Genomic DNA, 22,688 nt, shown 5'->3' on the forward strand with positions numbered 1-22,688 from the left:
AGAGATTTTTATTTGTTATTTTAAAGCATGTGCATGATTTGCTTCACTGTTCTTAGGCATTAAACGGCATCAAAATGCAAAAGTTTAAGTGTTAAGATGTCACATTTAGAAATTAAAGAAGTAGTTTTGAGCTGTATGACTAATTTCCTTATTTAGGATATTTTAAGGAGACCTCAGCTGGTATATTTAAGGAAAGGATTTGGGCTGTTTTTGTTTATAATAAGTGTGACAAGATATAGGGGTTAAACCACATGTAAGGGGGAAATCTGACAGCGCCTTTGCATCCTGAAACTGGATTGTTATTTTACATAAAGAGACAGGAGGAGAGAGGGAGGGGAGGGGAGGGGGGAGGTGGAGGGAGGGTGTGTGCGAGGAGCGCGCGGGAGCGAGAGGGAGAGAGATAGAGCATCAAGGCACCACCAGAGCAGGCTCCACCATCCACAGACTGTGAGGTTCAAGTGCCACAAGGAGACTATATCCCGCTAAAATAATGGATGGGACAAAGCCGGCCATGGAGTCCAACGCGGAGGAGACTCAGGACGAGGGGCAGGAGAGCAAAGGTACGCTCGATCAGCCGCTGTCATCTGCGCGTTTTCTGTTTTCTTTGGAGACGTTCTGCGCCAGGCTGAGCGGTTTAACCTACTTGCAATGGCTCCTCGCTTGTGCGCGACACAATAGCGGTGATTTTTTTCTCCCTTTGCACCTTTCACCTATTTGTGAAGAGAAAACACCTCTGTGCTGCAGATGATCGAGATTATTCCAACGACCGCGCGGGTTATTTGACGGTTTCTAGCGTGATCGAGCGCCTTCAAAGGGGATGTGGGATAAGAGGGTGGGCGGGTGGATGGATTGTGGAGCGTGCACGGTCTTGTTGTACGGTGCATACATTAATGCCAATTTGCTTTTGCAGCGCTGCACCATCATGAGCGGCTGATGGAGAGGCGAGGCGCGGCGCGGCGCGGCGCTCCGTGCGCGGTGCATTGTTTCAGGTGTGCAGCAGCCGCAGCCCCGCTTCGATTGTTATCGGCGCCCCCTCCTCCTCCTCTCCCCTCCCCTACCACACACACACACACACACTCACAGAAAGAGGCTCGGTGTCTGATCTGACAGGAGCATCATTAGTCGACGCTGCTGCAACATATGAAGCCTGTGCGTGTGTGTGCGGGGCTGCAAAAGGGGCGATCAGCGGTGCACTTGGCGCAAAATGAGACTGGCGTCCATCAGTCACAGCCCCTCCGCTCAGACGTGTTAGAGGCATTCAATTCATGCTTTAAAGACGTCATGTTGGCCCTTTTGCATGTGCATGCCACAGAAATACATTTTCTCTCACTTGCACCAAAGCCCAGCCACAAATGAGTCGATTTCCTGCAGCCAAACTGTTGCTGCGTCCTCCCTGGATCCCAGTGCAGGTGTGTCAGTTTGCATTTGAGGACTCGCTCCTCATGCAAAGATGTGTCTGATGCGTTTGGGCTGCGGCTTTGTGGTGAAATCAGACCACAACACTGCCGTCGTCTGAGGTGGACGAGGATTGGATGAAGAATAAGTGTGCAAAGAATGAGATTTGCACCAGAAAATCAGGGCAGTAAGCAGCAGCAGCTGATCTGGCATGATGCCTCTCTGCTCTGTTGACTGTTGAGAGGGAGGCAGCGTACGCAGGCCTGAAGGGCTTTACACACTGTCACCTCACTGTGTTTTACACACTGAGCAGTCAGAGTATTTCAGGTGTAACTCAAACAGTGAGGGTGCTCCTTCAAAATGTGGATGTAACTTTGACTTCCAGGTGCATCCCGTGTCCTTGCCAAAAGTTACATCCTGGTTCAAAGTCTCCGTGACGTAAAGAGCAAGCAAAAGAGTGGGGTGTCCCTCAGCAGTGATGTTTTAAAATGGCATTACATCACTCTCTCCTGAGGCGTGCCGTTACACACAAGGCCGTCCAATGAGAGCCTTCATTGTGCATCTTCAATTTACAGAGCGGCAGAGTGAGTTAAAAGTCCCCGAGGGGAGTTGAAGAACAGGGCGGCCATATTTACACTTAAACCCTCTGAAGTCCTTACTCATCGTTTTATGCCAAAGCGGCGAATTTCTCGCAGTGCTCCAGGTGTGATGTTACGCAATCGAGTCCGCCCACACCAGAGGCCCAAAATAGACTTAAGATTGGAGGATGGCCTATTTGTCGGTGTAATCATTTGTGTGTGCCTTTGACATCTGGAATGTGACCATCAGCTTATAGCATCCGTTAAGAAGCTGAAGATTTACAGTGCGGGCAAGACGGCAAGAGCTGTCATGTAAGGAGCTTGTGTTGGTGTGTGCCAGCGCTGCCTCTTCTACTTCACTGCAACACGGTGCCGGTACAGACAGAAGACGTGGGGCGTCTCAGTTTAACCATCAAGCAAAAGGAACTAATATTTATTTAAGTCTTTAGTATTCAAAAAGATTTTTGAATTGGATGTTTTTGGTTCTACTGAGGCTAGCCAAACCACTTATGGATGCTACAATGCTAACAAATATGCTAACTAGAGTGTACACCTTGGTCCCTTATTTTGGATAAAGTATCAGACACTGTTTCAGAATTCAGCAACACAAGGGTGTCATAAGATTTTGCGTTACACTCTGAGTTTTTAAATTTGAACAAGCCTTTGCATCCCCATACCACTCTGTCTAAAACTATTTTTGCAACTTCACGTGAACCGTTTTGTATTTTTTGAAATTTTATTGTGTAAGTTTTCTTGTTGATAATGAGACAAGAAGGTGGATACCTTACATGACCTGTCTGCTCACAACTGAGATAGGTATCAATAGCCTAGCTTAGCATAACGGTGACAACAGGCTGCTTCAGAAAGCACTATTTTGGTTGTAATAAAACAAAACTGCAGAAAAATCTAGCACATTACATTTTGTGGTTTTGAACAGTTGTTTGTAAAATATTGGGTCTTAGCAACAGATTTACTGATTTACTTTAGCATCACAAGCTAAGTTCACAGTTTTGCTGCTCTGCTGATGAGCTGTGACTACATTAGCGCCTCTAATTATGCTAAACAGCCAGTGTTCCTGATTGCACCACTGTTGTGTCTCTTTGCAGCGTCTCTGCATGACATTGAGCAGAGAGGGAGAGTAATTACAAACTGGAAAGTGAACACAGATCAGAGGCAGGGTTTATAATCCTGGTGGTGGTATTTGTGAGTATGGATTGATCTTTTTGCTTGATTGCGTCCTATAATCTCTAATCTGCATGTCTGTAGTGTAGAGGTGCTTTGCGCTCTGGATAATGAGACATCAACAATGCTCTCTGAGGTGCAATTTCATCTGATTTCATTAGTACGAGATGGTTTGATTAACGAGGGGAAGCACCTCCCACATGACGGTTTTACTTTTACCTTGAAGCGCCTCACACGGTTTCAAAGTGGCCTTGAGTGAATTTTGAATTTGTCCTCCTCTTTGTTGTAAACGATTGACCTGTTCACACACACCTTCCATTTTTTCCTGTGTATGTGTGTGTGTATGGGCCTGCTCTTACATAACGCAGCACTAGCTCTCCCGCCTTTGGTAATAACGTTCAGATCAGAACCGTAGGAGATTACATCATCGTCTGGAGGGGTGCAGGTTTTTGTCGAATTTTCTGCATGGACGGGCAGAGCTCGCTGCAGCGTCTGGAGCAACAAAGGAAGCAGCTCCTAATCAGGCTTTTAAGTTTTAACGACGTTAAAATCTGTGATGTTTGATCCGAGCTGGGGAGCGTGCTAAGAGCCTGTGCTCTGGAGCTTATTGAAGATGACGGCTAGAAATCAAGGAGAGGTGACGAATGTTTGTGAAACATACTAACTGGCTCTCCTGCCAGGAATAGCATGAGACAATTGGGAGCAGTTGCTAAGCAACCAGCAGTTACTCAAAGAAGTTAGTGGTCCCAACACATCGCCTGGGAAGAGGTTTAACAGGTAGCAGTGGCTGTTGAGCTAAGCTAGGCTACCTATCTTTTCAGGGGTAGAGTCCAGCTGAGTGCAGGTCCAGGTTTTGACTCCAAAGGCCAAAACCTGTTTGATGACAGGCGACAGCAGAGGAGCCGGACTCCTCTCCTGCTGATGCTGACATTTAGTCTGTGTTTCTCATAAATACTGGACACGTCCCCATCCTCCTGTCCTGACCTTACAGGAGATGAAGCATGACTTATTCTATGTTGCACACAACATCTCAATCCTTCATGGATCAGTGTTGCTGTTGTGGGAGCAAATATCAGGAGGTGACAGGAGGTGAATCCTGGATATTGTGTTTTTAAATCAACTTGTAGCCAAGTCCCCACTGGAATATTTAAATACGCTGAACGATGACCAACATTTCTGCTTGTCTGGTCAAAACTGACCACGGCAGCAGCTGATGTGGACATTTCCAGCGTTGTAAAAGCTTTCATTGTTCTTTACTCTCACACACTCCCACATGCACTCCAAAATGTGCAGACCTACTGCGTGCGTCTACTACTCAACTTTGTGACACATAACCACTTCTCTGCAGCTCAACAGCCTCAGTGTTATGTCTTTACGACCACTAGAAGTCAAAAAGACTTCCACATGCTAGATTTCTAGCTAGCAAACCCTCCAGATCAAAGATTTCAGATTGTTTGGCTGCATTGTGCGCCTCTTTCTGTCTCTCTGCTTTGAAGTCCTCCTCTTTTTGTCTTGTCCTGAGTCCTCGCTTATCTCTGTTTCACTCACGCACACACGCCCTTCCCTCATTCTCCTCTCGCCCTGGAGGTGTGTGAGGTTGTGGGAGCATGTGAAAGCCGTCACACAGGGAGAGGCTCATGTGTTCCTCATTTGAAGCCATTTGCCCAAAGCATGCTGTCAGCCTCCATCTGGATATATACATGTGTGTGTGTGTTGGGGTCGGTGTGTGCGCTCTTGTATTTGTTTACGTGTCAATGACCAGGAGTGGTTGAGGGGAATGTCTGTGTCAGTGCTTTTTGCTCGCACTGTAGGAGCAGCTCTATTTCTGCACACGTGTGGGTGAGAGTGTGTGGTTCGCCGTTGTGTTCCTATTCAGGCCTCCTGGTTGCTCGCTGTGGCTGCTTTACGCTCAAATGTGCTCACACAGACAGCAGTTTTAAGTATGGATGCAGCTTGTTGTGGAGGGTTTAGGAATTTTGTGGCTCAGAAAATTCCACTGAAGTTGCTTTTTTGTTTCCAATCAAAGCAGAAACAACCATTTAAATACTTAACAGTGGTTCTGTCTGCCACACGATGATCGCAGATGAGTTAAACTGGGAGAAATCAGCGCTAAACATCACCAGATTCCATGTAAACAGTGATGCAAATGCACAGCCCTCTGAGGACGTGTCTATGTTTGAACCCCAGTCTGCAGCGGGTATATGAATAGCAGCAAGTGGCAGGTTGGCGCAGCACGCCTTGTTCCTGAGTGATGCCAACCTCCTCTGGCTCTCCTCCATCACCCACTGATGCCCAATCTGCTCCTCTCATCCACGGCCCATAAAGAGCCTGATGCCGATTAGCACTCGTCATCGTTAGCCGCGGCTGACATCGATAAATGACTCGGCCCTTATCATGTGTGGGTCATTCTGCTCCTCAGCCTCTGGGCTCCAGTTCTGATCCTGATTCTGACACTGAGCATGCCCAGTTTGGAAGAATTTGGTACCCATGTTCACAGAGAGTGCATACAGTAGACCAGAGTCTCTGCAGTTACTCATATTTCAAGGACACGCTCAGTTGGCCTCCTGTGCCAACCACACAAACACACACTCATCCACGCAGCGTGCACCAAGCCCCCGAGGCTGAAGGAAAGTGAATCTCCATAATCACATCGGGGGGAGGAGAAGGAAGAAGAGGAGGAGGAGGAGGAGGGTGAGTGCAGGCGAAGGGGCCAGGGGAGGGCCACCGACTTCTTTGACATCTCAGGGAAAGTGACGTCCGCCAAGTTGGTTGCGTAACTGCTGAGCCATTTAGTCGGATGGCACGGCACTCCTAGCCAGAAGGGCCATTTTATATATTTGGTGGAACTCAAACTAATGACTTTGACTCTGCTGGGCTGAGCCAGCAGACGGCAGCTGAGGACAGGTGAGGAAAGAAGACAGTTAAGTGGTTTCTCTTTGCTTTTTAAACTAATCTTCAAGATTTTCCCAATAGTTACCCACTCATAATCTTAGTCCAGCACATGTTGGAAGAGTTACTAAAAACATGGTGGATCACATGCAAACATGCAAACACACTGATTCTAATTTTCCCCAGATGAACAGTTTGTTTATTTCTCTACATCTGTGAGCATCCACTGTCATGTGTGCCCCATCTGTGGATGCCTTTCTGGATCTTTTTTTGGTATGTGTGTGTGTGCAGATTCATCATGGGTGAGTGTGTTTAGTGTGTATCTTGGGAGTTGAGTTCCCAACCCAGCTGTCAGAGTTTAGCCCAGATTGGCCCCAGAAAGACAGAGCGATGGAGCGATGGAGGAGGAGGAGGAGGGGGGAAAACAGCCAGCAGATCAGCGGGATAAAAGTATTGATCACGTTGTAGTGGGCCAAAACAGGATTTGAGAGTATACGCTCCATCATGCTCAATTACGCCTGGCCAGATGCTGACCTTGTGGCATTCATAATGCTGAAAAATCAGCCAAAGCTTTCTTTCAAACTGAAGATTAGGGTCAGCTTTGTACAGTGTGTGGGGGGACAGGGTTTGTGGTTGGGACTTGTGGCGGAGGATAGCGTCATCCTCTTACCTGGCTCGGAGCGTGCTGTGTCCTCTTGATCAACGCCACAAACAAGCCGATTAGCGAAAACATTTGCCTTGATAATGTGTTGTTTATCGGATAAGCACGTGTGTTAAGAGGAGGAAAGAAGAATTAAAGAGGTGATTTTTGTATTTATAGCATCATATAAGCATCTCTGCAAAGATTATTCTGGTCGAATGAATGAGGCTGCTGCTGTGCGACCACACAAGTGATTTAAAGACTAAGTATGTTCTGTGAGGAACTCAAACTGAGTCAAAAGCTCCAGTAACGCCACAGAAATGTAGGAAAAACTATAAAAAAGGCCAAACTTGAACAAAACAAGGAATTATCCCACGTCTTTGTTCTTGACTCCATGACAATGCTGTTTTGATGTTCCCGTAAAAGCTCAGAGCAGCTGAAAAGAGGGGGTATAACACCCCCTCTTTAAAGTCTGTGTTGAAACACAAAATAAAAGCCACTTCTTTTTCTTTTCTCCCCCCTCTTTCTCGCTCCGACACGTCAAACTGATCATATTCTCTCTGCAAATTTAAAGAAGTAGGTCAAACACAATGTACGCCGCTCCTCGCCACATTTTCTTCCCTCCTCTTCCTCTCTCGCTCTTCGCCGGTTTGTTATTTTCGGTTGAAATCTGCCGACTCTTTTCACCGTTTGGCACCGATCTCCAGGTTTGGATTGAGGTTACATCACTCCACATCAGCGTACATGTGTGTGTGTGGACTACGCTACCGCTGAACTGGGTCGTGGGTAACACGTTGCTATGGCAACTGCTGTTCGCCGGGCTTTTTCTCTTACACTTTCTCTCCTTCTCTTCTTTCATTTTCATTTTCTGCCCTTTGTTTTTCCCTTTCCACCTCTTTTTCGTCTTCGTGGAGGCCTCCATCGTCTGTTCTCGCCCCCAGCTCCAGAACTGAAAGTCTAATTTAAGCAGTGGGACATTTTCTGGTTGTTGGATGGAGAACAAGCTCCAGCAGCGAGGGGGTTTAATCCTAATTGTCTATCAAATGATTTCCTTTTCTATCCCTTGATGGAAGAAGTGAGTCTTTCCTGGTTTCTGATTGGCTAGCTGAGCTCCAGCATCGCTCTGACACCTGATGCATGCTCCATGCTCTGAGGTTGCTGAGATGATGTATGATACGGTGTTGTAACATACTGTCGAAGCGATTGGCTCCAGCTGGCTCACTGTAAGCACGGCGTGGGCATGTGGTCGTATTTTAGAGCGCAAGCAGCAAAGAAGAGACAAGAGGTGGCGAGATGTAGCGAGGTATAAAACGAGAACGACCAGCTCGGCCCTCGCTGTGTCACCTAAATTCTGCTCTAATGAATAGGCCATTGATTTCCATTAGGGCCCGGCTGGGCCTGACCACTCCGGCCTGTCTGTTTCCCATTAGCGGACTTTAAAGCTGAAGCTGACGAACAGTCATAGCCACAGGCTGAGTAGATAATGGGCCGTTCAGTGTTTAAAACACAGCTGTGAAGTCATCCGTGAGGCCGCACCGGGATGAGGAGAAGCCGAGTTTAGAGCAGAATTATTTCAAGCCTTTTCACTCCTGGATTAATCTTAAAGTCATACACCTTCATGAGAAAACTGAGACTGAGGAAGTTCAAGTAGGATTATCACCCAGTGGGTTTGACTCCCTCTCTAAATAAGAGGAGACAGTCCAGCAGACTGAATTACCTGCTCAGATTGACCTTTTCTACCCCATGGAGAGTCAGCGCAGCCTCATTGTATCGACCACCGAGTCCATTCCAAACCCCTCTCCCACGAGGCCCGGCCTGTTTCTCAGCCCAGGATTTTAGAGCCATCCAGCCTTATCAGCCGCACCTCTCCATCAGCCCCGCTTCCTTCATTAACATTAATAGGATTTGGATCCATTATGCAACGGGCCTCCGCGCGGTTACGCAACGTGGAGTCTTCAGCGAGGGGCGGCAGCACACTTAAGAGCCGGGAGATGCGTCTTAGATTTAGTAGTTTGGGTTTTTTTGATTTACTCTGACACGGAAAGCAAAACTTTCAGTGTGGTCGCACATGATGCCACGCCAAGGTCAGAAAGCGGCTGTGGAAAGTAGGGCAACACAAGAGACACAACAAGGAAATTTGGATCAGATGAAGGCTTTTGTGGCGAAAACTTCTACATATTTCCCCTCATTTTTGATCAGTCAAAAATTAAAGCTCCTGTGAAGTTTTTAACTTTTATGAAAAAATCTATAATGAGCTGTGAAAGCAAACATGAGCGCCATCATCACAATTTTTTAAAGTTATAAAGAGGCATTATTAACTTTCAAAATTAAAAAAAATCCTCACAGGAGCTTTAATGTTTTCAGAATCCATGTGATCTAACGACTTCCACATCTTTCCCCTTGTATTCAATCAGTCAAGAAAATTAAAGCTCCTGTGAAGTTTTTTAACTGGTTATGAAAAATTATAAAATGAGCTGTGAAAGCAAACATGCGACATCATCATTCATTTTTTTAAGTTATAAAAAGGCATCATTAAATTTCAACCCACAAAAAAAATCCTCATAGGAGCTTTAATGTTTTCAGAATCCATGTGATCTAACGACTTCCACATCTTTCCCCTTGTTTTTGATCAGTGAAAAAAATTAAAGCTCCTGTGAAGTTTTTAACTGGTTAGGAAAAATTCTAAAATGAACCCTGATGTTTTAAATGAGCTGTGAAAAAAAAACAAGAGTGACATCATCATTAATTTTTGAGTCATAAAGAGGCATCATTAAATTTCAACCTTAAAAAAAAAATCCTCACAGGAGCTTTAATGTTTTCAGAATCCATGTGATGTAAAGACTTCCACCAGCAGGGGAGGGGTGTGTTAATGATTGGTCCACAACACCATGAGGCTAAAATCCATCCCCTCTTTTAAACTCATCGATAAAGCTGTCGTAACGATCAGAACACGAAATGTGTGGATTCAACAAACTTCCAAACATGAAATAATCATGCTCCACTGTTGCCAATTGGAGCAGGTTGTCATGGAAACAGCAAAGTGGCAGAAGACAGTTAGTTTTTCCCTTTTATTCCAGAGCTACTTCCTGCTTTTTGCTGGAGGAGCTATTTTTAACGGGGTGTTATATAAGATGCAACTCTTGTGCTCGATACAATGTGTTATTTCCCCTGCTTTCCCGCTCCTCTGTGTGCTTTTCGCTGTGATGTAGCTCAGAGAGGGGAACCTTCGCTTTGCAGCTAATGGAGGACAAATTTACTAATTTAGTCGAATCTGCTGGAGCGCACAGGAAATTTAAGAACATTCTTCATTAATTCAGTGTGGTGAAAAATTTGAGATGTATGCATGATGAGCAGGATTTTACGGGAATGACTCCAAACAAGAGCAACCAAATGTCATTGCTGCATGCCCTAGAAAATAACTGCATCCTGTCATGAGTTATTCATAAGGTTTTCCTTAAAAAAAATAAAAATAGGAAGCTGGAAATGTTTTTCCGTAACACAAAAAGAAGACAGGACGCAATGCATGTAGCACAGCTTACATGTAATATTCAGCAGCAGAGCGCAGCGTGAGTGCACACTAACTGTGCAAGATGCTATGATTAGCTGCTCGACATGCCTGACAGGGAATAAGTGCAGCCCTCTCTTGTGGAGTCAGGGAGACAAGCGTGACACACACAAACGCACATACGCTTGATTCATCCCAACGCAAGGAGCGGACTAAAGGGCGTCCAGTGTTGCAGCGAGTGTCATCACCAAAGTTGATCTCGGTGTTTTACAAAGTGGTGTGTTGCAGCAGTTTGCTCTGCTGACTCCAGCTGGCTTTGAGACGCCCTGTGTTTCATATCTGACCCGGTTACTGATGATGCAAACTAGGGGCTGGATGGATGCCAGTGTGACCTCAACAATAACAAACATGAGCATCCAGATCATGCAATCTGTGTGTCTCCTCCTGCAGGATGCTTCGAGTGCTGCATCAAGTGTCTGGGCGGCGTGCCCTACGCCTCCCTGATGGCCACCATCCTCTGCTTCTCAGGCGTGGCTCTGTTCTGCGGCTGTGGGCACGTGGCGCTGACTGGGACTCTGACCATGCTGGAGAACCACTTCTCCCAGAACACCTCGGACCACGCCACCCTCACCTTGGTGTAAGTGTCATCCCATCATCAAACACCTGTTGGGTAATCGCTAAGTGCAACCTGACTCCCAACATCCTCTTTCCCTCCTCCAGGATCCAGATCTTTCAGTACATCATCTACGGCATCGCCTCCTTCTTCTTCGTCTACGCCATCATCCTCCTCGCCGAGGGCTTCTACACCACCAGCGCCATCAAGAAGGAGCTGCAGAGCGACTTCAAGACCACCGTTTGCGGACGCTGCATCACCGCTTTTGTACGTCACACCCCACACGCCCACTGACCCAGTTAGCATCCACATTTTGATTAGCGTTTATGTCCACACGCAAGAACAAAGGTCAGCGTCAGGAGTGTTTGAGAGGCACAATCTCACACCTTCACCACAGAAACACACAAACACTCAGTTTCCTACTCGAGGCCTGGAGGGCAGCTCTGGCACAGTTTGTCCTTTCTAGCCTGATTACGCTAATTGCTGCAGATGTCCAGTAGCATTAGCTCACTCTGAGTGTGTGCGTGTGTGTGTGAGAGTTAAGGTCTTGCAGGAATATCATTAACTTTGTTTCCTCTAACCTTTTGCTGACAGTTCACCTTTCTCCCGTCTCACCTCAGTTCATGTTCCTGACTTACATCCTCTTCCTGGCTTTCCTCGCCATCTTCGGATTCACAGCGATACCCGTCTTCCTCTTCTTTAACATGTGGAATACCTGCGCCGCTATGAGGTCTCCTGACTCCAACATCACCTCGCCTGACTCCATTTGCGTGGACGTAAGGCAGTATGGTGAGTGGACGAATTTGTGTTGAAATGATCTTTTTTGACAGTTGAACGACGTCTTCCAGCCGAACTTCCTTGTATCTGTCAGAGGATAGATTATTCCTATGCAGCGAAGCCTCCACTGTTCTTACGACTGTTTCTCAAAACCAGCCTTTTAAAAAGAAAGAGCAACATGTTGCACATCCCAGAGGTATTTCTCCTGCTGCAGAAGTTAAAGGGATCAGGCTGCGCTCAAAGAACTTCCTCTGATCAAGGCGAGTGTGCTCCAACACGCAGGCTAGCCCCCGCCAGAAACTGCTTTTAACTTTCCACATAAAAAGCAGATCTTAGCGCTGCGTTTTGACAGCGTGTGGAGGAGTTACCTCCTGTCGCTTTAAATGTGAGCTTCAACAAGAAGACTGGATCTGTAGCTGCATATCTGATTATCAGTTTGATGGCTCTAATGTACAGTATGTGACCCACATTTGAAGGACAGCTGGCCCGCTCACAAAGTAGGATGAGGATCACATATGCTTCATCGGCACTGTATGAAATATTAACCCCAATTACTGGCAGTCATCAAGTTATTATCAGCAGATCAGGATTTGTGGCGGATGAGCGCGAGGTTTGGTGACTTCATCGTTGTTTTTTATGCGCATAAAGCAAGAATGTGATAAAAGTTTTAAAGATCTCTTAAAGTGAAGCTTTAATTCTGAATAATGACCCATATTTTTCCTGTAGGAGGGGCTCAGAGCCCCACACAGCCGCAGCCCGGCTTCCTTTAATCTTTATCCGAGCCTAATTCATAATGCCTTCAATCACAGTCTCGGGGGAGGAAAAAGCTTCTTGTCTCCGATGAGGAAGCCGCAGCCCTCTGATGTTTCATCTCTCTGATCCTGTAGGTATTATTCCCTGGAACGCCTCACCAGGAAAAGCTTGCGGAGCGACACTGGGGGACATCTGCAACACCAGTGAGGTGAGAGGACGCTGATCTGACCTTTTCTCTTTCACGTGTTTCATCTTTTTTCCATCGCTCCGCTCTAATTCTCTCCTCTCCTCCACAGTTCTACCTCTCCTACCACCTCTACATTGTTGCGTTTGCGGGCGCCGGTGCCACTGTCATCGCGTTGGTAAGCCGCTCATCATCATCATCATCTTAGTAATAATGTTGCTTCTGGAGATATGCACGTTGCCATGGCGTGCTTATCTGTTGCCATAGCAACTCCGCCTCTCACGTTCGCCGGTATGTCAGGCGATGGGGTTGAATCCGCCCCTGCAGCCTGCCTCTGCTGCGTGAGCGTGTGTGTGCATGTGTGTGCATGTGTGTGTGTAGACGGGGTCAGTGTTTTACTCCGCTGTGGAGGCGGATGGTTTTGTTTCACATCCAGGGAAATGAAGGCGCTAAAAAAGAAGCGAGCACCTCTGCTGATGGTGAGTGCGGGGTCTAACAGGCCTATGCACTCTCATGTTTCACAGCTCACTTATTTAGGAACAGATACAGGATACTACCTCGGTGAAGAAGTGCCAAGAGTGGCCAATACTCGACCTGTTTCTGTTACACAACAGCCTTTGAGAAACTTGCAAACACGGCCCTCAAAGGAATCATTAATTATGTTGCCAACGCTTTTTTGTGTACAAATCAGGGAAGCACCAATCACAATTTTCTGGTCGATCACCGATCTTGAAAAAGGCTGACCTGCCCATACCGATTTGGGCTGATATTGAGCAAAAAGCAACAATATCAGGCTGTCAGACCTTCCCAGGTCAGTTTCTTACGCAAGAATGGGCCGATTGCTGATCCTCCAAAATTAAGGACATCAACTGATCGTTGCATGTCTGGTATGAATGTGACACTTCCTGTCTCGAAGAAGGTTAAGAAGTGTGTCCTTCTCCCCTTTCCTCAGATCCACTATCTGATGATTTTGGCGGCCAACTGGGCCTACCTGAAGTCCGCCGTCTCCACACACGAGTACCAAGACATCAAGACCAAGGATGATCAAGATCTGGAAGCCGAGGCGCGCTCCAAGGAGGGCCAGAACTCCTCCTCCTACTCATAAGGACCAGGGATCCTCTCCTGCCACCACCCATCTCCTCTCCACACCTCAAACCCCCACCCCACACCCTGCAACACCCAGCGCCCACCCCTCCCTCAGTTAAAACAAAACCACCTCGGTCATGTTCGATAGTCCCCCCAAACCGCCTGATCCTCCATCCTCTCCCCCTTTCGTGATGTGTAACACGAGCTGTTAGCTCGCAGCAGAGGTGTGGGGGGAGAGAATAGAGGATCAGGAGAAGCGGCAGGCCCAGACGGAGGCAGACGCTTCAGAAACGGGAGAGCTCGCCCCGGGCCGGGCTCAGGTACGGTACATCAGTTTAGAAGCGTCTCCTCCCCCCGTGCTTTTGGGCGGCGGCGGCTCGTGAACGAGGCCCGGCTGTGATGGCCTCGCGCCCTGAGCCAGCACAGCCTCTCAGCTCCTAACAGCCTAAAAAAACATTGTCACTGTCTGCTCCAGCCACAGGGGAGCCAGGCAGCGACCACCTTCCTCTGTTTTTTGGTGTTTTATATGCATATATATATGAATATGAATATATTGTGCGAATGTGTACGAATGTTGTTGTTTTTTTTAATGCTCTCGGAAAAGTATGCCTGGTACTATTATGATCTTTCTTCTTCTACTTCTTTTTGTTTTTTTGCGCTCATGGGTTTTTTCCTCCTTTACTTTTTTCTCCATCTTTACATTTTTTATTGCTAATGCTCGATACGTTGTTGCACTATGATGAAAACAAAAAATAATAAGGGAGATTTAAATTGAAAAAACAAAACATCCATGCCCCTCGCTTCTGTAGAAGTACTCAAATCATGTATCTCAAGGACTCTTTTTGCTTAGCTTGACTTCAATAAGAAGTCGTCTGACCTGAAAAAGGGGCATTTCCCAGCATTTCAAAGTATTTTCCTTTACGGTTTTCAGTTTTTGCTACAGAAATAGACGCTAGCTCTGTCTGGGTTTTTTAACGATGACACACACACCTCAGGAATCAAACCAAATCTGATTTTCGCCAGTTGTGTTCTTTCCTACAGCTTCACCATCAAACCGCTAACCCTTACAGGATTCAAACCTACAATCATTTTCTAAAAACCCCCCTCCCCTCTAACGAGTTAACTCCACCTGTAAATAGATAAACCACCCCTAAAAGAATCTCAATCTACACCTCTCCCGGACGAGGAGAACACAATCAGTGTTTTTGCCATGCTCTTCTATAATTTTTTTCCACGGATATATGTAAATGTACCCTTTGAGATATGTGTTTAGCACTCAAATACTAGTTCTGCATTTGATATAATAATTGTAACGTAACATCTTCAATGATATGTCGTGAGAGGGATGCAGTGCAGTCATGATATGATATGATGGGGTGGAGGTGCTTGTGACGTATACATTTCAAAATGTGAACAAAAAAATATTTTTTAATGTTTTATCAGTTTTAGGCAGCTGGGTTCTTCTTGTGATTCAGTAACTATGATTTTATTGACTTGTTTGTGTTCTTTTTTTTTTTTTTATGGCCAGCCAAATAAGTGACTCATCAGCACATGAGTTGATTTAAAAAGTCACTTTTTTCTTCTTTTTTGTTTTGTTCTGTTTTTAACGTCATGCCTCTCATATGAGCCACAGAGACTGTTTTGGATGTTTACACTCTGAATACAAACCAGGAATTTTCATACATTGATTTTATAATTAGATATGGTTTAATGATCATGAACTATATTCTAGATCGACCATCACAGGAAAAAAATAAAACACTGAAGAAGACAGATTTTTTCAACTTTAATGAGATGAAGCATGTCAGTATCGTCCATGTGTGCAGCTGTCTATTCTGTATAAAAAAGGACTATATTGCCATGTGTGTTATGTTTGATAAATATACGTGCTTTGCCGCCAGGTTGATGTAAAGGCAAACTTCAATTTCCTATAAGACGATGCGTGTCAGGGTGTTGTTGTTTCCTCGTTATTTGCATGAAGGAGACATGACTGTGTCTTTGCAGTTTTTCAGGTGATGTGTAGTCAATTGTACTGACAACTATGGTAGGCGGTGTTTGACCCCCTCCTCCACACCCCTTACCCTTCCTTTCCACCCACTCTTTTCTAAAGAAACTCCATTGTACTTTGATGGCATTGTAGTCCCTGTAGGTGTTTCATTATGGTTTCATTTTTTAAGTTGGAAATAGTTCTATGACTCCTATATAGTGATGATTTTTGTAACCTTCTCTAGTAAAACCGATATTTTTTATTATCGTGACACCGTTGTCTCCTGTCTCGTTCTTGTGTGCCGGACATTTCTTGTTTTCTTTTCTTTTTGCAAATGGACACATTTTGAGTCTAAGTGATACTTTATGTTGAAAAAACTTAGCTACCCGTTGTAGTATACAAAGTACGTTTTTTTTTCCATCTCTAACACCTTTGCAGCTATTACATGTATTAAAACAACACAGTAGGGTTTGAAAATAATCAAGTTTATAGTCTTGTTGATTCTGTAGGTCACATGAAGGCCGCAGTATGGTGGCTGGCAGGTGTCAAACGATTTTCAAAAGCCACAACATGTATGCTAACAGCATTTTTTAACTTCAGCTTTGATAACATGATGCTAACACTATATCATGACTGATTCTTAAAACTAATATAAGACACATTACCAGTAAACATTCAACATAGCTGTTGTATTGTGGTGTGTGCATTCCTGTTGTGGCTTTTGTAGATTCCTCCATATTGTAGTATTAATTTAGGTCTGTTTAATGCACCGTAATGACCTCACTGTATAGCTTCAAACTACTAACTTTTGTACAGCACCTCTGCTTTGGAAATAATTGTTAATCTCAAGACATTACTTTTTTTGAGCAGTAGCAAAATGTTCAGCCACTGTACATACATGCACTATTCAGTGTATTTTTACCTACCTTTATTTACTGACTGCTGTCCAGAAGTGATGTTCACAACATGCCAACAAATCAGTCTCTGCCTTCTGCCAAGAGAACAATACGCTAATGAGACAAATGTAAAGTCATTTAACTCTTTCTTTAAAGACACGCTTTTATTCCTCTTATTTATCTCTCTGGACCATGTTGAGAAATTGAGGATATATCTCTAAAATACGAAGTTATAGACTATAGGACTGTGTTTTGAATGTCGTATTTCTGTATTTACTCGTAGTATTTTGAGTGTATTAGAGTGTTCACACTGACAGTATGGAATAAATATAGTTTATAAAGCAGTATTTCTCTGTTAACACACTCAAAACACTGAAAGTGGACGCTTCTCACTATCAACGGTCGCCATCTTGGCTACGTAGCGGAATGGGCGGGAACGGTCCCAAACGATGGATGCAATTAATAAACACCTGTAAACAGTTGTGAAACGCTAGCGTCATTTCTAATAAGTTAATAGCAGCAATGTTTAATTTGTTACAACACCACCCTGTAGTATTTTATTCAATGCCCAAGTAGAAACGCAGAGTACTTAATTAAAGTGTACTTACAGAAATATCCACTTTGATACGCAGCATGGTTTCCTCTACTGTAGCGCCCTCTCAGGTGACTCTGAACCGTGCGGACAGGCTGAGTTTAACTGACAAATACCCCTTTTCCTCAACGAGTTATCAATTTTTAAATTTTATTTAAATATTAAGCCACATTACCCTCCGGAAGATACTCCTATCACCTCAACAATGCACCTGTGACGCTGTTTGTTTGAATCTTAAAACTGCGTCACGTCTCATGATGGTGCAACGGCGCCCTCCTGTGGACAAAATATGTAACGAACTTAAAATAAAACAGGCAACAGGAGACAGATGTAAGTGTACAAAGTCATTTTAATCTTAACAGTTTCACGTCCAGCGGTGTGCTCCATGTTTTATACTCAGGGGAGGGGTTTGATTAATAAATACTTAAATAAAATTCAATTAAAAGACAGCTGCAGCCATATCAAAACAGTAAAATTTTCTTTGGAATGATTCTTTCTCTTTAATTGAATTTTTTTACATTTTTTGAATTCCCTGGTATAGTGCTAGTACTCCCAAATTCCACAGTAAACAGCTTAATCTATAAATCTATTCAAAATCCATCTAATCATATGATTAAGACATAATCTGCACCAAAATAATCAATCTTTTTCATGTTCTTCCAAAAAAATGAATTGTTTTTTAGCAGATTTAGTGTTTTTCTCTAGGAGGTATTTTTATTCAATCTCCTAAAAGTCTTGGGCTTGTTGGTCACAGGGCTGTCAGTGATTAATCACGTTTTTTTTGTATTGTTTCTCTTCAAACTGAGATCTGCTGACAGAGGCAGAAAGCAACCACAGGACTTCTCGCCATGTGGGCCTGGAACTAAAAGCCACAGCTGCATCTGTGACGTCAGATCTTTGGCCGTCTTCATATTGTTTATGTAGAGTCCTGTTACTTTATTTCTAATACAGTTAAGGTGTATCGGTGTCCACAAATCGGATCAATGAATCAGGCAACAACTGAGTGATCCCAAAGGAAAAGCACTCCTCAGAAGAATTAAAGGCAGTTTGGATCAGAGCTGAAGACAGGAAAGTTTTGGTCCCTTGTGAAGTAAAAGTTTGAACATTTGCACACCATACTCTCAGTTTCCTGAGGACATCACCAACAGTATCATCTTTGCATACTCCACTTCCTCTTTTTGCAGAGCCTCTGACACACACAGTGTGTGTTAGCATCATGTGAGCACCCACAGGGAGTCATATCCATCTGTGAGCTCAGCAGCAGGTGGGGTCAGGCGGGGTCTTCCTCTGCAGGTCCACAGTGTCGGTGTGGATCAGGTGATCAGCTCTGTCGTCCAGCGCCAGGATGCGGCGCACCGCCTCCTCGAAAGCTGATGCTACGTTCGTAGCATCCTTAGCGCTCGTCTCAAAGTACGGGTGCCCTCCGTTCTCGCGGCACCACTTCCGTGCGTCCTCTCCTGACACCTGCCGCTCAGGCACGTCCAGTTTGTTCCCCAGCACAACAAAGGGGAAGTTGTCTGGGTCCTTTACGTCTGCGTAGTACGTAAACTCCTTCTTCCAGTTGGTGAGGTTGTGGAAGCTCTGCCCGTCGTCCACGCTGAAGGTGAGCAGGCAGCAGTCGGAGCCGCGGTAGAAGGGCGTGCGGAGGCTGCGGAAGCGCTCCTGACCTGCTGTGTCCCAGATCTGCAGCGTGACATGATGGCCGTCCACCTCCAGCTCCTTGTTGAGGAACTCCACGCCGATGGTGTGGAAGAGGTGTGAGTCGAACTTGTTGGTGACGTAGCGGTTCATGAGGGATGATTTGCCTACGCCACCGTCTCCCAGGAGGATGACCTTTAAGAGGGCGGATTTGGTCGTCATGGCTGGAGTGTGGTGAGTCTGGACGGTTTGATTTGAGCTGGTGTGCAGTGACAGCGACAAGAAGGGCAGGAAAAGACACCTGAAGGAAAAAGAAAACAGAATCACACATGTGGAGTGTTCATGGAGTGATTTAGAGTTTGCACCTTTGGCCTCAGAGATAAGACAAACACTCCCTATGAGCTGCCATGTTTACACATTTCCTCTCAGTCAGACAGCGAGAAGCCTGATTAAAGTCAGTCGACTTGCTAATCCTATTAAAAAACCGCCTGCTCATTATCCTTTGTGACTAATGAACTTCCTACACCGTGCTTGAAGCGACCCATGCAGCACATCACATGGACGCCGATCACAGGACCTGTGAGTGATGCAACAACAGACGCAGGATTCCTCACCGTTATATCAGCACACGCAGCATTCTGTCACCGATCTGTAGGAGAGAGAAGAGAAGAGAGACACTTTTACACTTTCACCGAGCAGCCAAAGAGATCACCCACACACAGACTCAGCCAGGGTTTAAGCGCTAATTTAATCTCATACTGCACACTCGCATGCTTAGCATACCAGTAGAGGCTAAGTGGCGAATCTTCTCACCCACATACCAGAGCTAATCTCTGAGGTCGAGGTGAAGAAACCTCAGCGACCGCTGGAAGTGATGAGAGGGGAAGAGGAGCTTACACATCGCTCTTATCTCTGCTGAGTCTGCCTTTCTCATCATGAAGTCAATACAGGCATATTACATGATGCTATCTGCTGTCTGCGCCTGTTTACATCCAGGTAGTAGCTTTATTTTGGTGCCAAATTGTAATATCAACCAGTGTGCACAAGAATGTAAGATTTTACTCTAATCCGGTTTACTTTAGCCACAACATCTACCTATAAAAACATTCTGAGGTGGATTAAGAAAAAATCTGCTTTTGGAGGCCAAATTTGGACTACTTTACTGACTTGAGACTACATTACTGAAAGCAAAAGTTCAACTAAGGGGTCTGAATGTTTCGATGTCATGTGAACTCGCTGAATAATGGACGTACAACTGGTTAAATGACGTCTTTGTCCAGAGATCTTTGAAGATCAGCTGATTTTTTAACTTTTTTTAAAAATAAAGAAGCAGGATGAATAATCACACATACTTACACACGCATGGTCACACACTCAGGAGTCATGTGCTTCATTCAGCAGAAAGCTACAATACAGAAATAATTTTCCAACTAAACAGCCAACCTCATGATATCAATTTGACAAATTCATTTCATATTTCAGAACCAGTGAGTTTAATCAGCTGTGTGATATTAATTTTCCAATTTGCGGATTAATGCAAAACATATTCCCTGCCTATAAACCAGCTTTATGACACAGACAAAACAACTTAATCTGTTTTTTATTGTTGTAATAGTTGTGAAACAAGATTTTCCAGTCCACACCTGACTTTAGGACAGATGTGGTTTACATTAAGAAGAGTTTCTAAACTCCAAACACAGCCTGATCATTTGATTCTTCCTTGTTTTGTCTAGTTTAGGACAATATTTCAACATAAATTAAAAAAGAGGGTAGGATAATCAATGGTTTGTCCGGTTATAAATAATTGATTCTGTCCGATAATGGAAGCATCCCTGCTACATTAGCTGAACACAGGCAGGCTAACAGTTAAACGCTCTCGCGAGTTCACGAGCAGCGAAACCCGACCCAAAGTCCAGATTTTAACGGATAGTTTTCACGTTTAACCGTTTCAGAAACTTTACCTGTCCGTGTGGTGTTCACAGCCCAGCTCCCACGGTGAGTTTCCTCTTATTCATCCCGGTAGAGTGCAGCTCTCAGCCGGTGACATGGCGCTCCGGGTCCCCGCTGCTGCTGCTGCTGCTCTCTGGCCCTCAGAGCGGCTGATGACGCTCACATGACCCGCAGTGAGTGTCCCGCCTCCGCTCATCATGCGCTCTCGTGGATGCATCCATGGTTTTCACTTTCCTGCTTCTTTATCACGTTATTTATGATCTCTTCAGGGCTTCTGTCGCCTGTATAAAATGAGGAACAACTTTCCATTAGAGTGTCAATACTCTAACACGATAAATGTTAATTACGGTGTTCTTAGTCTCTCGTTCACAAGAAAAAATAATTTTCCAGTTTCGCTGTTGCAGATCGTTTTTTTTCCTTCTTTTTACTTTTTTGTGTCACGACAGAACAGTGCCGTGCACAGACTTTCTGAAAGGCAAGGGCGAAGAGTAGAATAAGGGCACAGACAACCATGATGGTAGTTTATCGTGTTAAAAGAAGCCAAGGGAAAGTTTGTTTTCTTTGTTGTTGTTGTTTTGTTTCGTTTGCTCTTTTGTCTGTTTGTTTTTTCACACAGGAGGGCACTTAGGTGCACATTTTGGCTCTCAAGGGGGCACATTTTTGGCTCCCAATAGGGCAAGTTTTGGCTCCAAAGTGTGCACAAATTTGCTCCCAAGAGGGAACATTTCCTCTCCCATGAGGAAAATTTTTTGCTCCCAGGATGGCACATTTTGGCCCCAAAGTGGGCATTATTTGGCTCCTAAGTGGGCATATTTTGGTCCCTAAGAAGGTATGTTGTGGCTCCCATAAGGCATATTTTTGTTCCCTAAGAGGGCAAGTTTTTGCTCCCAAGAGGGAATATCTAAGCTTCCAAGAGGGCAAGTTTTGGGCTCCCAGGAGAGCAAGTTTTGGCTCCTAAAAGGGCACCTTTTAGCTCCCAAAGTAGGCACATTTTGGCCCCAAGGTAGGCACAATTTTGCTACCAAAAGGGAACATTTCTGCTCCCATGATAAGTTTTTGCTCCCAGGATGACACATTTAGGCCCCATTAGAGTGCCTGCTTTGATTCCAAGAGGGCAAATTTTGGCCCCTAAGTGGGCATATTTCAGCTCTCAAGAGGTCACATTTTGGCCCTTAAGAGGGTATGTTCTGGCTCCCAAGAGGGCAAGTTTTGGGCTCCGACAAGAGCAAGTTTTGGATCCTAAGGGGGCACCTTTTAGCTTCCAAAATGGGCAAGTCTTGGCCCCAAAGTAGGCACAATTTCTTGCTCCCAAGAGGGAACAGTGCCTGCTTTGATTCCAAGAGGGAACATTTTGTCTCCCAAGAGTGCCTACTTTGATCCCAAGAATGCACATTTATGCTCCCAAAAGGGCAAGTTTTGGATCCTAAGAGGGCACAATTCATCCCTCCAGTTCTGGCTCCCAAGAGGGCCTGCTTTGATCTCAATCCCCTACAGGACACATTTTGGCCCAAAAGGGGGCACTTCAATGCACATTTTTGGCTCCCAAAAGGGAACTCTATGGCATTCTTGCAGCTAAGCCGACACTTCAGGGAGTGTTTGGGCTACAGGGGAGGGCAACCCCCCATACACCACTGCAACAGACTAACTTATGGACACTTTTTCTTTTGAAAACATCTTGAACACAAGTGTTTATCTCAGTTTTAACTTCTGTGCTTAAATAACTCACTTGTTGTGGAGAATTTGAGATCGTCCACAGAGCTTTGATTGATTTGACGGGCCGCCGTGACTGAAAGGGTGGAACGTGACACAACACAGAGAGAAGACACTGATACCAAAGAGCAACCACACTCCTGATGTATCTGACTGACGAGATAGAGCAGCTCTGTGTCTGACAAGCGTGAGATTACAGTTTAGGGGGCTGCTATCTTTGGAAAGTACCCAACCTTTCAGGAGAAAACAAGAGGGGGGAATGTAAAAACATGACTTAATAGGATTATAATTTCAGAAAAACTTCTCTGAACTG

General features: G+C 45.1%; 2 protein-coding genes across 4 annotated transcripts in view; one reads left to right on the forward strand and one right to left on the reverse strand.

The window, feature by feature from the left end:
- The first annotated feature begins 385 nt into the window (after positions 1-385).
- On the forward strand, positions 386-15,860 carry LOC141785967 (neuronal membrane glycoprotein M6-b-like). The gene is made up of 7 exons (XM_074664627.1): positions 386-560; positions 10,640-10,826; positions 10,910-11,069; positions 11,423-11,591; positions 12,467-12,540; positions 12,629-12,694; positions 13,469-15,860. Exons 1-7 carry the CDS (start codon positions 491-493, stop codon positions 13,619-13,621), a joined length of 879 nt encoding a protein of 292 aa, XP_074520728.1. The 5' UTR covers positions 386-490; the 3' UTR covers positions 13,622-15,860.
- Positions 15,861-17,425: 1,565 nt separating this feature from the next.
- The window catches only part of LOC141786089 (ras-related protein Rab-9A-like), a 28,538-nt gene continuing 23,275 nt past the window's right edge, over positions 17,426-22,688 (reverse strand). The window contains exons 1-4 of one of the 3 annotated variants that reach the window (XM_074664808.1): positions 22,392-22,661; positions 20,677-20,946; positions 19,330-19,364; positions 17,426-19,016 (exon numbers count right to left, since the gene is read on the reverse strand). In XM_074664808.1, coding sequence (XP_074520909.1) covers positions 18,332-18,937 — 606 coding nt within the window. In that variant the 5' untranslated portion in view covers positions 18,938-19,016; positions 19,330-19,364; positions 20,677-20,946; positions 22,392-22,661 and the 3' untranslated portion in view covers positions 17,426-18,331. Of the gene's footprint in view, positions 19,017-19,326; positions 19,365-20,676; positions 20,947-22,391; positions 22,662-22,688 lie in introns of those variants that run through there. The other 2 variants (XM_074664807.1, XR_012597622.1) reach the window with 2 other exon arrangements.

The sequence above is a fragment of the Halichoeres trimaculatus genome, unplaced genomic scaffold (genome assembly GCF_033239565.1).
Source record: "Halichoeres trimaculatus isolate MK-OKI-2021-1 unplaced genomic scaffold, fHalTri1.1 fHalTri1_scaffold_24, whole genome shotgun sequence".
In the NCBI taxonomy this organism is placed as follows: Eukaryota; Metazoa; Chordata; class Actinopteri; order Labriformes; family Labridae; genus Halichoeres; species Halichoeres trimaculatus.